The sequence below is a fragment of the Corapipo altera genome, unplaced genomic scaffold (assembly GCF_003945725.1).
Source record: "Corapipo altera isolate COAL_440 unplaced genomic scaffold, ASM394572v1 61, whole genome shotgun sequence".
Classification (NCBI taxonomy): Eukaryota; Metazoa; Chordata; class Aves; order Passeriformes; family Pipridae; genus Corapipo; species Corapipo altera.
Window position 1 is genome coordinate 1 of NW_020884910.1, and position 17,229 is coordinate 17,229.

Here is a 17,229-nt window from a genome sequence, read left to right on the forward strand (position 1 = left end):
CATGAGTCTCTTTCAGTATTTTGAAAAATATCCCACATAGATAATTGAGAAACAGTATTTGTATGTAGTTATGATGAAAACACTGTGATGTGAGCTGTAGGCTGCATTTTATTGTTGCAGCCTTGTTAAAAAGATTAAGGATAGTGTATCCTTAACAGCATGAAATTGGTTAACAGTCATAGACACAATGCTTTTGGACTGAAGCCATGGTTGGATCAGCTGTCAGCTTTCTTCTCCAAATGTTGTATGTTTTAATGCCTGACAAATTGTTTAACATGTCCTCTTCAATAAATTCCTGCATTTTACACAATATCACCTCCCTTGAGTATTGCACCAAAACCCAAAATGTTCAAGAGCTCTGCTTAAAATCTTACTCAGCAGTGATTGAGATCCAGAGCAGTTGCAATGAAGGCAGGAGGAAATAAACATCCATCAAAAATGTGCCAATTTATAGTGACTGAAGCTCTGTGCAGCTCTGAGTTTCTCCCTAATAGATACTTAACTGTCCAAGCATTAGTTAAATATTTGTTGTTCTTGTAAAAACAAATTTGTTTTTGCTTAAGAAAGAAGAGTTTCTTCCATTAGCTCTTTGCTCTCTTATGACTGTCATAATTTCTTCCAGCAGCAACAAGTGAATCCATTCTGGAATCTTTCACACCTAAAACTTCTCGTCCTTTTCAATGGCCAAGGGTAACATTAGGTAATGTTGTTTTCACCCAGTGAAAAACTCTGTGTTTGTTTTGAGCACTTCATCCCATTTGAATGCATTTCTTTCAGCATATTGTCTCACATGCATAAACATTCTTTTTCCTGGTTAGAGAGTCTTGTCCTTCCATTTTCATTAGACTGATTGTTCTTGACATATTTGTGTATGAGAACATAGTTCTGGATGGTTTTACTGTCTCAGAGAAGTAAAACTTACCTCTTGCATGACAAAACATCATCATTCTCTTATGAGTGTTCTGTCTATCTGTTTTACTCCCAATGCACACGCATGTGCTGATTGTGTCTGTAAAGCTTTCAAAATGGAAATTTTTATTGTTTTAGAGTCACACAATCTTATTTCTGATCAATGCACAGCATTTCAGTATCATCTCCATTCCACATTTTAAAATCCTGTTTCATCAGCTATCTTTGACATTCCATACTAAGTTGTCTCTTCTTCAATATAAACTTGTGACATGTGCTGTTTGTTATGGGAAATGCTTGTTAAACAATTTTTGATTGCAAACTGAGCTCTTTCTTTCAGCTCCAAAAGAAATACCACTTATTCCTTCTAAACTGAAACCATCTGCTACCCCAGAAGTACAGGATGTGAAACCTGGTAATTGCGCGCACCATTTTTATAAGTTGGTATGCAGAGAGATGTGTTCACTAAAAATATCTAAGTGAAACTTCCTAAAAGGGATAGGATGCAATACATAAGCATCCTGATTAGCTCATCATTCTTAAATTGATCATTTGATGTTGCCTAACATAAGGAATGAGAGTTAAACTCATCAGTTTTATGCATTTGGGTCCAGTGATAAAAACATAAACAAGTTCTCTAGTCCTGTAACCTTTCTAAAGGACTGGAATGAGAAAATTCTTCTGGGTGGCACAAGGGTGTATTAATATCCCTTGTATGAGCAATATGTGTTATTCTTATTTCTATAATCTCCCTTGCCAATCCCCATCTCCCACAGACATACTATGGCAAAGATGACATCTTTGCTAGTCCAAAGAGTTTGTTGATTGAAAGTAAAGTACTGCTCATGTGATCAGCAATCCTTCTGTAGAGAACCCAATGAAAAGCATTGCCATTTTAGTGGAAACAGGAGATCTTTCTCAAAGTAGAAGAAAAACTTTCCTATACACATGAAATTTATTCTTTGACTATAGGAACATTGTCATGGTGTCACGTTTTTTTCCTTTTCTACTTTTTGTTCAAAAAACCAGATATCTACTAATTTTCTTCTTATTTGGCACTAAGAGAAATTAATTTGCCTCCTTTAGTGATTCAGGTGCTGGACCAATAAGTATTACAGTGTGGATTACTAGAGCCCTAAAATGTTTCTGTTCTCATGTCTTATAAACAGACAGGTCAGTAAAAAGTAGGAGCTGTCTTTGTCGTCTTATACCTCTCTTACAATGTACTGTAGGTACTCATTTAACACTTCAGAAAGAATTTGGTATTTAGAAGTTTCCTCTTTCACATAGATTCTCTGGTATTTGTTATAGACCACATTCTTTTCTTCAGTCAAAAACCTCATCCATCCTTTCTCACTGTTCTTCCGAAACGTAAATCTATTTGCTAGTTGAATCAAATAACAGATGAAAATGTCCTGAGAACGTAAAAATGGGGAAGGAGCCTTAGAAACAGACTCATACAAAGCATACAGTGTGCAATTTCGTAGGAAACAAAACTAAAAGGAGTGTAGAGTCCTACGCATAAGAGTAAGGTTTCTCTAGACTGTTTAAAAAACAACTCCCCTGAACTTTTGGAATTATAACCCTCTTGGCTTGCTGCTAATACATCTACTGATTGGTTTGATTACACTTGAATTTTTCTTTTCTAGCTCCTAAACCACCACTTTTGGAGCCTAAAACTTCTCAGACTGTTGAGCAACCAAGAGCAACACTAGGTAACACATGGTTTTGTAGCTGTTGGTCACTCTTCTTTGCAGTCCAAGCCACTATCTGGACTCTGCTACTTCATCTCATAGCTTGTACTGTGTTTAATCCATTTTTCTGAAAGAGGGAAAAAGTTAGGAGATAAGCATTCAGAATTGTTCTTCTAAGCTCAGGAGAAGAAGAAAGCAATTTTTTTTCCCATACATTTCCTCTAGTCCTATGGTACAGTAAAATTTTGGGAATGAGAATTGTGTTCCATTTTATTGGGAGTTTTTCTACACCAACACCCTTTACCCTCAGAAATAACCACAAACCCCTTGGAAACGCAATTGAAAAGCCAAGTGCAAAGGTAATATTGTGGGTGCTAATCCTAGAACACTCAATGAAGGATTCCTGTGGCACTAGGTGAATGTGGTAATTCTACTGTTTTATAAATCCTTCTGAATGTCATTTTGGTTTGAAAAACACCTCTCAGTCACTTCATGTCTCACCGTAAATGTCAAACACTTTTCCACTGTGCCTACTGCAATGAAGCAGTCTCAAGAGTCCTGCTTTTTTAAAGATGAACAAAATTGCTGCCTATACTGCCCAAAACTGACCTTAAAGTTCATCCGAGGTCAGACAAACAGTCAGATTAGTGAATTATAGTTCCAGCCCATGCATGTTTAGGGGGAAAAAGATTTCTAGGACTGGTCGTTCTTAATTTTTACTATTTACATGATGCTACTTCTATTTTATTAGCAGAATTCAACGACTACAGTTATGAAGCAATTCTGTTTTTTATTATTGATTCCATGTTCTTCCAGGTGCCTGCCAGTAATTTCTTTATAGTGCTGAAAATTGAGGACATTTTTGCATATTTTGTCTATTTATGTCTTCTGATGGCTTTAAATTGACCTGGAATTCAGAAGGATAAAAAGGACTATTGTTTTACTTCTTAAGTATCTTGCAAAAATGAATTTGCTAACTTAATTAGAGGAACATTAGAATCTGATTGCAAGTTACAATTACATATTTTAAATCTACTTTATTTTGCAGTGAAGAACAAGCAGGGATTTTGCTGGGGTAGTGAAGGCTTAGGAAGGTTTTTGAGAAACCCTCTTGGCATATCTGATTTTACCATTTGCTCTTGTTCCCAGTAGCCATTTGTTGCCCTTCTCATTTTTATGTGATAAAGTGGAAAGGATAAACTTATAATCCAGTATATTTCTTTCAGCTCCTAAAGAAGCAAAACTCACACCTTCTGCATCTAAACCTAGACCATCTGCCAGACCCAAAAAGCCACGAACTAAACCTGGTAACTCACTTCCATAGCCATCATTTGTTATAGTTTATCACTTAAGTAGTGTATTTTAGCTTAAATTTATTCTGTGTGAAGTTTGGCACTTAACCATCAGAAAGATGAGGAATTCCTCTTTGAGGAATAATATTTTTGTATTGAATCCAAAAAAGAAAAAAAAAAAAAAAGAAGCAAACCAAGAAAACTTTTAACTTTTGTATCCTAAATCACCAACTCACACACAGGCATTGATACAAGTTGTTTTCCTGCTTTTCATTTCAAAATCATTTCAAATTTTCCAACTTAGTTCAGCATAGAGCCTGGAACATGTAAATTCTCCTGCTTTGCTGATGGTTCTAGCATCTTACATAGAACAGTAGGATTTTTATTGATTCAGTGATCATTAATGCATATGTAGACTTAATTGAAACTGTGGAAATAAGAGTGGAATTCTGTTCTGGAATTTCCTAAAGGCATATTCTGTGATCTCAAATAGCACCTTCACACTGGAGTTGAATTTGGTCTATGATGTATGGCAGAGAATAAAATACACCTGGTATTTTCTGGACCTGGAGAATAAGTAAATACAGTTACACAAATATTTATAGTGTTACATGGTTTATAATGAAGTTAAAAAGCTTAAAATTGCACAATTGTTTATTGTAAGAATGTCTCACTTAATGCTGGAAGAGATCAGACAATTTTATTAAATTCTTTCCAGATTCCCTGCAAATTATTTTTTGCTCGTAAAAAGAAATTACTCTCTTCAGACCAAATTATTCCCTGGGAAGCTTGTTTAACTGAATGGTACTTATGACTTGGAACTGTCTCAAAGTGGTGTGTATAATTAGTTTTTCGTGCTGATTACAGCTGCTACATAATTTTTAGTGTAGGAAGTCCAGTGTTGTATTACAAGAATAATTACTCTTGTCTCTGCTGTAGATGCCTATGTCTGTATATAGATCTGAATCCAGCATGCTGTTTTTTGAAACAGCAGAGAAAAAAACCAACTCATTTGAAAACTATTGCATGAAATTATTTTACGCCCTTGGACTGACAAGATCAAGATTTTATACTGATGTTTCCACACTGAATAGCTATATAACAAGTTTCTATATGACTACAAAAAAAGTATCATGATTCTGTGTACTCATGCCTCTTCCTTGTCCTTTCCTTGTTGGTGGTTTCTCTCATCAATCAGGTGGAATCCTAATACACACTTTTTAATCACAATAAAGCTTGTAAGGTTTTTCCTGTAGGTAGGTAATTGTGAAATTGGCATTATTCTGATGTAACGAATGATGATATTTTTGTTCAGAAGATATTATTTGAGGCATAAAATATGCATGGGGAGAACCTGGCTTTTGGGTGGGTGGCAAAATGGTCAAAGAGCAGGATGTTCCCGCTCACTTCGGAGTTCAGACTAAATTAGAAACTCGTGTCACGACAGTCGTTGTCAACTTTCCTTAACATTGAATCAAAGTAATGAAGAATATGTGACAAATTCATACGTGATCAGGGACTTACTAATGACCCACTTTGAGTCAAACAGAGATCCTGAAAGTTAATTTTGACTCTCATTGTTAATACGTCTTTTGTGCAGTTTCTGATTTTCAGTGGAGAAAAAACCTTCATTTAAAAAACCCCAAACATAGAAACAATGTTCAATCCTTCCAAACAACAAATTATACATTCTAGTGGAAGTTCACAGCTCCATTCTGTTTCTTGATATTTGGATAATTGAATCTATTACCTGGATGAAAAAGAGTTTTTGTTGCCAACGTGATCACACCCAGCCATTGTCCTCACCTATACTATTGTTAGAATGAACAACTCTATCTAAACATACTAAGTTCTCAATTTTTCAGAACAGGAAATGATAATGAATTTTCTATCATGCACCCAACTGCACTGCAACATTTTCTTTCTGGAAAAGCTTTTCAGTCTCTCCAGGGACTGAGATTCCATAACCTCTCTGGGTAACTACTTTACTTAAATTATTTGTCTTGAAGAAATTTTGGAATATTTTGCTTTCTTCGAGTAGTGGCAATAGTATCAAATACATCAACCAGTAACTGTTTAAAAATGTCAGAAAATAAATTAGGGGAAAATTAAAATTCTGAAATAATTCAGTCTTTTTAACTTAAACACAATCCTCCCAGATATAATCCCCTCACCAGAAACCTTCATGCAGGGAAATAGAGACTTTTAAATTAATAAAGTCATTTTGTATCTAAACTGACAGAGTTTTAGAAGGTCTCAGGTTTTATTGTATTTTAAGGTAATTTCCTTGAAATAAGTGTACTTGTGAGTCTTGAAATGCTTGTGAATTTCATCATGACAAGTCACCAGTATGTCCAAAAATATAATTTTAGGCACATTGTACAACATTCACCAATCACTTTTTCTTTCCTAATTAAAGTATGTGTTGTGCAAGTATAGGTAAAAGAAGATAGACTGAGAAGAGTCAAAGCAGAGTAAAAAAATGAAGTAAAGTTTGTAGGTTTGGATAAGAACAGAGGTTACTTAATGACCATAGATGTATTTAGGAATGAAAATGGACTCCAGTTGTAAAACCATGCTAATACTAAATAATTCTACAAACTTTGTCTTCAAAGATCCTTATATTTTTCAGAGTCTTTGGAGTTCATCCCTTTCAAACCTAATTAAGTACTGTAGATAGAGTCAGGAAGCTTGTTAACTTGATTATCTAACGTACTGTGGCACTAGTTAATCTACTGGGATCTTCAGCCTTGCCTTCTGTGACTTTACAGTTATTTACACCTGAAGTCTTTCACATCTAACCTTTGCATCACTATGGAAGAAACTCAGGAAAATAAATAGAAAGATTTATCAAAGAAAAAGGATTTCTCTGCCACTGTTTCTTTTTAGCCATAAAAAGAAGGAGAAAAAAACTTAAGTAGAACAGGAAGATAAAGATTTAGAGGGGTCCTCTGCTGTTGTGTTCCTGTAGCATAAATACACTTTTTAATTTTTAAGAGCCACAAAAGTCACACAGGGTAGTTATGAACATTCAGTAAATTTATCATTTACTCAGTGTTTCTGAATAGCTGGGAGGAGGTGGATTTTGACTGGGAAGCAAGAGCAGCTGAACCATACCAGCAGCTGAAAAATAGTATTTCTCTGTATTTCTCTCAAGAAAATTCTCTTTATTCCAGCAGCAACCATTCCAGTGTCAGTCACTACTAGGAGTCCCTACACATATGAACGTCCAAAGACTGCAGAGGGTAATGATTATGAGTCATCTTTAGTGATTCTTCTTTTCACTGGTCTAATAATATGTGCAGTTGAAAGCACCATTTCCTGTAGGCTTCTTGCTTATTCATATGTGGCCCAAACCCAAACAAATGGAAGTATAATCTTGATGCTTTATTACTTCTCAATGTTTCTGGCATGTAGATGTCTTCTAAGAGGTAGTATCAAAAGCATCAATTGCAATCAAAGTTTTATAGTTTTATTTGTTGTGAAGCCCATTTTTAAAATCAGTGGATGTATAGCAGATTTTGGGAGATAAGTGAGTATGGGCTATAGAAAAGGTTCTGTCTTTAGGTGTGTATGTCTGTATGTTTAATGCTACTTTGTTAATGCCTTTAGAGGAGAGAGTTTATGCATTAGTATTATTTTAATGTATTTTCTTTACTGCCAGGAAATTTTTATAGATTCCACCATTTCACAATTTTTTTTCCCATTTGGCATAGTTTGTGAGGAGGAAAAGGACATGATATATTGGTTTTGTTATCCAAATTGTAAACGGATCTAATGAAAAAAACCTAAGAGGTTTTACCAAAATAAGTTTTTTCAGATAATTAGTAAGTATGCTGTACTTACTTAAGTAAGTTGTACCAATAATTAGTAAGTAAGCTGTACCAATAGCAGCCTTTTAGTCCTCTGCTTAATTGCTTACCTTAGAGGAAAAATTCAATTGCCTTGTCATGATCAGTATGCTACTTTCAAGTAGTAACAGACTTCAATTTGGAGATTCCTGACATTTTTGTGTATCAAGAGTTCCTCTCTGGGTTAAGCTCCGTGATCACTTCTCTTGCTTGTTCTAAGATTTACTGATTTCTATGCTCATATTTTTGCTTCTGTTGCCATCAAGTTTGCCCAATTATATATTTCTTATTTAACCTGTATTATTAGGAACTTTAATTGCCCATGGTTTTAAAAAGTAAAAGTTAGTTTGAAGATCCACATTACCGTGGTGTTGTATTAGCATCTGCTTTTATACATATCCGTGTAGTAATTTTAGGTTTTTGGAGTATATTCCACACTTACTTTGTCACACTGTTTCTGTTGCAGTCTTGGATCCTATTACACTTAGAACTGAACCACCAAGGCCAACGATAGGTAATGATATTTCCTTGGCCAGCTGTCATGTCTGCTTTTTTCCATCACAGAAAGCATCACTGAAGTTAATCACCTTATGCCTTAGGATTGTTTCATTTAACTTCATTTTCCTTCTAGGTAATTCTTTTGCTTGGCATTCATGACCATTGGGCTTATTGCTCTCTTCACAACTGGAATATTACCTGGTTTTTAAGAAAATTATTCTGGCAGCTCTCAATCACCTTTCTCATAATTATGCTTGTTTGTGTTTGTTTCAGTTTTTATGAAAACAAAACAAAAACCCAACAAACAACTAAGCTTCAAAAATTACTAAAATTCCACTTTCCTGTTTAGATTGTTGTAAACACATGGAGAATATTACCTGACTTTCCTACTTCCTACAAGGAGACTTCTTGGTTGCAGGTGTGAGGTTTCTGTGCTTGTGTGTTCATCTGGTATCAGATTTGTTAAATTGCTGTGCTTATTACCCATGTTTTCTCTTCCAGCTCCAAGGGAGACTCAACGTGTTCCTTCTAGACCTAAAACTTCACCCAAACCTCATATCCCACAAGCCAAAGATGGTAAACTGCTTTGTGATTATTTCTGATTCAGTTTATATTGGATTGAAATGTATTTCTGAGCAGCTGTTTAGTTACCTGAGCCAATTAAAACATAATGGGGTTCTGTTCTGCTGTGCTCAGCAATTTATTTGCAGTTTATTTGCTAGGTATTTTTCATCATGCAAAAGAATAAATCTCTCTTACTTCAGGGCAACAGGATGAGAATAATTTTGTTACGCTCAGATTAACTGTGCTAACTAAAGCAAATACCAAGCAATTAATGTGTGCACTGCAGCTACTTGGGTGGTACAATTATTTCGCACACTGCTTTGCATTGTTAGAATAAATATGTTATGTTTCCTTTTTAAGTAACAAAACCTTAATTTCATGACATTATTACTTTCTACATGAGAAATTGCCCAGTACATAGTTGGTATTTGTTTATATTTATTGGCATTAACGATCATTTAATTACTATTTCAAAATACTGGATTTTTATGTCATTAAATATGAGTACAGTTGAATTCAGTAGTAGGTAGGAAAAATTACTTTCTGGCCCTGCTATCCAGTTTGTAATATCAACAGGAAATTGCAAGGGTATCAAATATTAACATATGTTATCTTTTGGTAAATGTGAAAAATTTAATGATAACGAATTTAATGAAGACCTTTAAACTGTAGACTTGAAGCAATATTTTTTTTAAATCTGATGTTATCTCTTAGATGTGATTGTCTCTTGTAGAAAAGAAAAGAAAAAACCTTGTCCTCTCATAATTTTTTAACCGTGACAGCTGATTATAAAACATTGTTTCCAAATTGCACCTTAAAATGCAGCTTCTCATTAACTCAGCTTTTACCTCTGTGGCCATTTTTCATTATTATGGTAGTCTGGCCTTCTCAAAAATGATTAATGGTTTTGTCACACAAATGTTACAAGCTTGTACTGTTCTGTGTTTAAAAAAACAAAACAAAACAAAAAACCAACACAGCAACTTACTGTTTCTTCAAGAATCTATAATATACAGAACTTTTTCTATAGCATCATCCACTTACCTTGTGATAGTCTTAAAAGATCAAAAGAATTTTTTTCTTTTTTATTGTAATCCATAAAGAAAAATTGACACAGAGAGGTATACCATCAATTTCACACCCTTATGGTTCCTAAACATACAGTTTTATTTTAGATCCATGCCGGTTTAGAGCTAAATAATATGACTGTGCAACACAATACACCATAGTGCTCTTTAATAACACAGCATACAGTAGACAAGCAAATAGTCTCCGATTCCAACTGTAAACTACATCTGAAATACACCACAAAAGGAAGATATTTGTGTCTCTAGAAAGCCATTTTTGAATAACATAATGCTCTATATTTGATTATCTCATTGAAGCCCATGGGAGAACAAAGCTCACATTATCTTGCAGGTTACACTGCTTTCTCAGAGACTTCTTTAAAGGTAACTGTTTCTTTATGAGACAGTATACATATTACATTATTCAGAAAGCAGTTACTAGTCAAGTAATACTAATTATAAGTGGAGTTATTCTCTTCAATTTTCAAAATGTCTTCTATGGTTTGTTTCCAATACAGTCCTGGAATCCATAACATTTAGAACTGATCAACTAAAACCAACAATAGGTAACAGTTTTACCTAGAGGGTATATCACTTTGGGACCATCACATTCAGCTTTTCTCTCAGTGTATACTGAGCATCACAAGTATTCATTGTACTCCACCATCATAATTTTTTGTTATTAAATTTCATCCTGTAAGGGATTTTTTGATGATTTTATACTAACAATTAATAATCATCTTTTCTGTTTGTTTTTTTTTTTCACACAAATGCATTCTGTAAAGTGGACAGAAGCACCACAATCTACCTTTGACTACTTGTCTCTATGCTCAGTTTCTGTCATGTGCTGCTTCACCTTTTATATTGGTCCATCCATACTGGCCTTGCTTTATGCTATCCTGTTACAGAGGTTCTCCATCAGCACTGTTTTTTCATATACCAAGCTTTCGTATACCTCCATTACTCAATTTTTTGATGTTTCCAGAGGGTCCCAAAGGCATGTATTCTTTTTTAACATTATGTCTTCTGTCAGGATGAGTTCTTGAAATTATTTCTTTTTTCAGTCCCTAAGGAACCACACCATGTTCCTTCCAAACCCCGAACACCACCAAGCTCAGAGATGTCACAAACAAAACCTGGCAAGTACATTGTTTCTTTATATTTTCATACTGATATGTGTGTCTTATGAAATCTACGGTGATCAGTGGAGCTTCAGATTTATATGTATCCCTTGCACATATATTCCTTGTGTGATAAAATTGTGGAATTTATAATCAACCTGGTAAGTTTAAAATCTCTGTCTACAGTTGTTATATTTTAAATCACTGCAACAGCGAGCATTTTCTGTACAAGTCTCAGTGAAAAGAGGTCTTTTCTGTGTGAATTTGCTTGTTTTGGTGAAGCGAAGGTGAAAAGGAGGGGTATCATTTTATTTAGTTAAGGATGGAGAAAGTAAGTTATGCAACTCACACTAGCTGTTGCATGAGGTATTGTAGAGGGTTGACCCTAGCCAGCAACTAAGCACGCACCAACCACTTTCTCATTCCACCCCACAGTGGTTTGGGGGAGAGAATCAGAGGAGCAGAAGGGAGAAAAAAAATTGTAGCTCAAGATAAAGACAGTTTAACGAGTGAAGGATAAATAAAGGAGGGGGGGAACCAAGTGATACCACCGACCACATCCCACTAGGAGACCGGTGCCAATCTAGGAGCAATGGGTCCTTTAGGAAAGTTTCGTTGCTAAGCATAACATTATAGGAGTGGGAATATCCCATTGGTCAATTTGGTTCAGCAGTCCTGGATGTGCTCCCTCCTGGCATCTTGCCCACCCCCAGTCTATTTAGTTGGGGGCAGAGTTAAAAACAGAGAACTCCTTGATGCTGGAACAAGCCATAATCAGCAATAGCTAAAACACTGTGTGTTGTTAGCAACACTTTCTTAGTCATGAACTTGAAACGTAGTACCACAGGGGCTACTATGAAGAAAACAGACTCTGTCCCACCCAGACCCAGTATGGGTACCCAAAGTAAATGCAGTATTAGGTGGTATTGCTGAAAAAAATGGGCAGAGAGATGATAACTTGGGTTCCTTTTTCCCCCAGTAAGTCTGCAGCTATTATTTGAAACAAAACCCTCTTGAAATAAGTCAGGAAAGTGTACAAAGATGAAGGTGAAAAACCACTCACAGTCTCTTTGTGGTTTTTACAAAAGCTTTAGATTTATATTTGGGATCTGTTCTGTATTAGAGCTATTACCTTGAACTGGAGGCAATTCTGAGCAACACAATACTCTGAAGTGTTGAATTTCAGGGAGAAGTGACCATCTGTCATCAGCTGTAGCAGGGATGGTATGATTATTGTGGAGACAGTGATAGTAATATTTTGATTGTTCCTGGTAATACTTGTTTTTATTGTTTTATTTTGCTAATACAGTTCTGGAACCAATTAAGTTTAGAACTGAGAAACCAAAGTCAACAATAGGTAATGATGCTTTCTTGTTTGAGTGGTCAGATTTTCTTTCTTCTTCAGCACAAATCATTAAGAGTAGACCTACAAAAATTTTTCACCTTTCTTTTCATGTTCCTTAATAATTTAATAGTCAAGGTTCTCTGTCACTTTTTTTATTTTCTGCACAACAATTGAGGAAAAACCTTGTTCCTTTCAAGTTGTTATACACAGAACATAGGGCAATTTTCTTCAATATTTAATGATAAGAGGTAGAAGGTAGATCAGAAAAGGACCCTAACTTATATGTCCTCGGTCATACTGTAGAGGAGGCATGGTTTCTGTTGCTCATATTATTGGTTTAGAGCAGATTTGCTGCAAGCTTGCTTTCTCTGCTTCCCTTCCCCTCTAGTTTATGAAATGAAATTCAGTCTGTCACAGAGGACTAAAAAATTATTCCGTTTCACTCAAACCTCGATTTCACTGTCAGAAAACAATTACTTCAGTGATCTTGGGTCACATGATTTCTTGAGGCAGATCCATTTGACTAAGGATTTTTTGTCACTTGAATCTGGTACTGTGCATCCTTCCAGGACAGCCTCCATTACAGAGCAGTGGTGTCTTTTGTATTTGAAGCTACTTATTCTGTTTTCTTCTTCTTTTATTTTTTAAATCCTCTTCTTAAGTGGAACCAGTAATTCTATCACATGCTTAGTTGATGTTTTGTCACAGAAGATTATTTCTTTTCTCTATAGTCTGATTTTGTTAAAAAACCCTCTCTTTTGGATCACTTCCATAAGAATACCGTTGGTTCAAATCTTTACTTTGTTTTTATTGACTTTTGTGGGTGGTAGTTGACACTGATACCTTGGAAAACTTTAGTAATGTTTAACCCAGTTTCGTTCTTTCAGCTCCTAAAGATACACGTCCAGGGCCTTCCAAACCTAAAACTTCACCCAGTCCACGTGTTCCTCCAACTAGAGCAAGTAAGCTTATCAATATTTTGTCCTTTAGTTCATGAAAGTTTCATCAGTTCGAGAATTTTCAAAATTGAGGAGTTCCACTGTCATAATCAAATTCTGCTATATAGCTGTCATGGAACAAGATAATCAGCTATATATTTATACATGTCAATAACATAAAATGATAGAGATGTGTGGGTTAACCCTCACCTTGAACCCCTGTACACAGAAAAATTTGCATCTTAATTTTCATAGAGTGTGAGAGAAGTATTTTTTAGTTACTCGATTACAAGTGTAAAATTACTGTACTTTCCTGCTCCCAAAACTTTGGAAATAGTTCTGTCTGTTTGAAAATTAATGGTAAGTTTCCACGTTTCTTCTGCTTTGACTGCTTTGCTGTAGAATTTTTTTAATGCAAAGTTGATTTAAATGAGCAGTAGATTTTTGGAATATGAAACACTTGAGAAGCACAATTAGAGGAAGTGTTAGAACTACAGCAGTTTACTCTGCAGAAAGTTCTGTTCAAAACTGCTGAGTGAAGAGTGAATCTGACACTGCACTATTGAAGTCACTTTAGTCTTTGCACAGACATAATATTCATTGCATTGACAGGAGATCTGCTTGTGATTATTTGCAAATGATAGAAGTAATTTCTAGAAAATTTCTTAGCAGAAAATTAATCTCCTGTCAGGAATAATCTAAAGACATATGCTGAATTATCAACCTCAAGAACATGTTCAAAACTTTGCACATCTTCACAAGGCCAAGAATTATCATCCTCAATAACATATTCAAAACTTTTCTCTCCTTCACAGGTCCAAAGGAAAGTCGACGAGTCCCTTCCAAGCCCAGGGCATCACCAAGTCCAGATGTACCACACACAAAACCTGGTAAATACATTGTTGTTTTGTTGTACTTGAATATTCAGTGTTTCTTTTAAGTTGTCCTTCCTCAGTGAATCAAATGTTGATTAACATCCCTTCATATTACAAATACATTTTCTAATGATTATTATATAGGTGTTTAAAGGAAGATAGAGCTGATTTCTCTTTTTAAAGTCTGATTTTTGATGAATTATCTATGCTTTTCAGCCACATGACAGCTATCACTGATGAATAATCTGTATAGCAGGGTAGACAATATACAAATATTATAAGAAGAAGTTGGAAGAAGTTGCATCTCTTTTGTGCCTATCAAAAGGTGCTTAGAGAAAACCATGTATGGTTCATGTATGATTCTAAAAATAGCTGTAACTCAAACCACTCATATGATCATGTGACCTGGTAATAGAATTTGACCCTTAAAATATACTTAATAGGGATTTACATACCCATGAACTGCCAAACCTCTGTAACACATAACGATTCTGAAAGTATCAGTTGAACATTATTTTGAGTGAATGTACATTCACTAATTTCATAAATAAATAATTTATTGGGAAAAAATGTGTTCTAAATTGAAAATAAATCAGTCATGTAAAAGGCAGTATTTTTACCCTTTTGCTTATATGTACTCTTAATGCTGTGTATCATGTTTTTTATGAAGTTTTGGCACCTAGTACATTTACAGTTGAACAACAAAAGACAACAACAGGTAAATTTGTTAGCTTGAGCTGGTCATGGTTATTTCTTCCCTGCTCCTTGGACCAATGCTTACATATCATTAGTCTGGTTTTCACATTATCTGTTTGTGGTTTTGATTTGTTTTCTTTTGTACTTATTGAACTTAACTCTACTCTGTTCCAGGTATTGAAAGATTTCTAGCTGTTTTGTTGTCTTCACAGAAAATTGCTTTCCCTGTCACACATATTGTGTGACACTTTGACGCTTGTAGGAGACAAGCATGCCATGGGTATTGCAGTTATGAGCTTTGAAATACAGGTGGAAACATGTCCACTCTATTTGTCTGTGTTCTTTCAGTTTTTGTTCAGATTTTGCTTACTTGATCAATTTTGCCCCAGTGTTTTCATTCATGATTTTCTTCTCTCTTTGAATTCCTGTATGCATCTGACACTTGATTTTTTAGTCTCTTATGCAGGGATTGTTTTTGTTAGCAAGCATGACACATGCAGTGCCTGTGAAACAAAACCTGTCTAACTTCTGAAAAGTATAAATCCCTAAAACAGATCTTTCTTTCCAGCTTCTAAAGAACCACAATACATTCCCTTTAAACCTAAAGCAACTCCCATCCCAGATGCTCCACACAGGAAGCCTGGTAAACTATCTGGTCTTTTGCCAAGGTTGATAACTGAGCAACTGCTTTGAGGGTGGGTGGTGGGTGAGTTGTCATCAGTGCATTTGTTGTTATCTAGGTATCATTCTAGATTAAGAAACCTCTGCAGTGCTGCAATTAACTCCTACCACTGATGGTAACTTCAGCAGTTCAAGGTTTTTTTTCATCTTATGCAGATATTACCAGAAGAAATAGTAGTCACATATATGCCTTAATCAAGGATTACAAGTTATCCACAGTTGCATCTGAGCAATACACTTCAGTAGTTTGCAACATGTTTTTGAAGCTCTTATGAGAGAAACCTCTTAAAGTTGTTGCATTACTTTTTCTTTATATACACGTTTCTGTCCAGGTTAGACTGAGGATACCCTTCAGTTATATTTTGATTACGTGACTCCCCATCAATACATCTGACTGATTTGTGATAACCAGTGATTTCACTGAAGGGTTGTTACTGTTTTGTAACCATAAATTTCTAAGGGTAAATGCCCATTGCTGTTCCCTTTCCTGGTGTATACAGTATAGTGCTGAAAGATTTTTTAGGGAGGTGGGATGGAAAGGGAGATTCTCTTCATTATTCAGATAATTTATTGACATTTTTTCCAACAGAGATCTTTCCAACTTTTGGTGAACCAGACACTACTATGATTCCTCGTATTCCTGAAAGAACAAAGGCAACATTGGGTAATCGTGTATTTCATAAATAATTATTCTATTTTTCATTCTTTTTAGAGCAGATCATCTTAGAGAGAACTCATTACATTTTATTAAAAACTAATAATGAAATTTTGATCTGCTTCTAGATATTTACTTACTCTTTGGTCTTGATAAGGGTAATAGTGCATGAGCCCATTCACTTTCAAAGGTTTTTTTCCTCATCTTCTAGCCCTTCTACTCAGGATGATGCAATTCCTCCACGTTATCTATTTTCCAGTAGAAGGGGACTTTATTTAAAGAGACGTAGCAATTCTTGTAACTTCTTCTTGTGAAGTATGGATAATGTCATTCTAAAATACTCTACTTCTTCACTCCCGTTGTTGTTTAACAGCAGCCAGCAACTAAGCCCCCACCAGCCACCTGCTCACTCCCCCATCAGCAGGATCAGGGAGAGAGTTGGAAGAATAAAAGCTAGAAAACTCATGGATTGAGATAAAAACAGTTTAATAGGTGAAGCAAAAGCCACACACACAAGCAAAAACCAAAGAATTAATTCCCTACTTACCATTCTTACCTGCTTCAGCCATCTCCAGGAGAGCAGGGCCCCATCATACGTAAGAGCTACTTGGGGAGACAAACACCATCATTCCAAACTTCCCCTTACTCCTTTATCCCCCTAGCTTTATATAATAAACATGATGTCATATGGCCTGGAATATCAAGAACTGTTTGGGTGATACTCTCAGGCACATGGTGTGACTCTCAGGGATGGTCCTGTGCAGGGCTAAGGGTCGGACTCGATGATCCTTGTGGGTCCCTTCCAACTCCCCTTATTCTGTGATTCTGTGATCCCCTTGGTCAGTTTGGGTCACCTGTCCCTTCTGTGTCTCCTCCCAACCTCCCATGCACCCCCAGTCTCCTCGCCACCGTGGCAGTACAGAGAGCAGAAAAGGCCTTGGCTCTGTGCAAGCACTGCTCAACAGCAAGAAAAACATCTCTATATTATCAACCCTATGTTCAGCACAAATCCTAAACACCACCCCATACCAGCCACTGTGAAG

The 17,229-nt window shown here is 35.7% G+C and overlaps 1 protein-coding gene across 1 annotated transcript in view; it reads left to right on the forward strand.

The window, feature by feature from the left end:
- Positions 1 to 622: 622 nt before the first annotated feature.
- Positions 623 to 17,229, forward strand: part of ABI3BP (ABI family member 3 binding protein) — a gene marked incomplete at its 5' end in the record, with an annotated part of 58,714 nt that continues 42,107 nt past the window's right edge. The window contains 14 exons of the mRNA XM_027653626.1: positions 623 to 700; positions 1,250 to 1,324; positions 2,559 to 2,624; positions 3,830 to 3,910; positions 7,072 to 7,140; positions 8,213 to 8,260; positions 8,746 to 8,820; positions 10,394 to 10,441; positions 10,940 to 11,014; positions 12,306 to 12,353; positions 13,229 to 13,303; positions 14,095 to 14,169; positions 15,419 to 15,493; positions 16,121 to 16,195. Coding sequence (XP_027509427.1) covers positions 623 to 700; positions 1,250 to 1,324; positions 2,559 to 2,624; positions 3,830 to 3,910; positions 7,072 to 7,140; positions 8,213 to 8,260; positions 8,746 to 8,820; positions 10,394 to 10,441; positions 10,940 to 11,014; positions 12,306 to 12,353; positions 13,229 to 13,303; positions 14,095 to 14,169; positions 15,419 to 15,493; positions 16,121 to 16,195 — 963 coding nt within the window. The remainder of the gene's footprint in view (positions 701 to 1,249; positions 1,325 to 2,558; positions 2,625 to 3,829; positions 3,911 to 7,071; positions 7,141 to 8,212; positions 8,261 to 8,745; positions 8,821 to 10,393; positions 10,442 to 10,939; positions 11,015 to 12,305; positions 12,354 to 13,228; positions 13,304 to 14,094; positions 14,170 to 15,418; positions 15,494 to 16,120; positions 16,196 to 17,229) is intronic.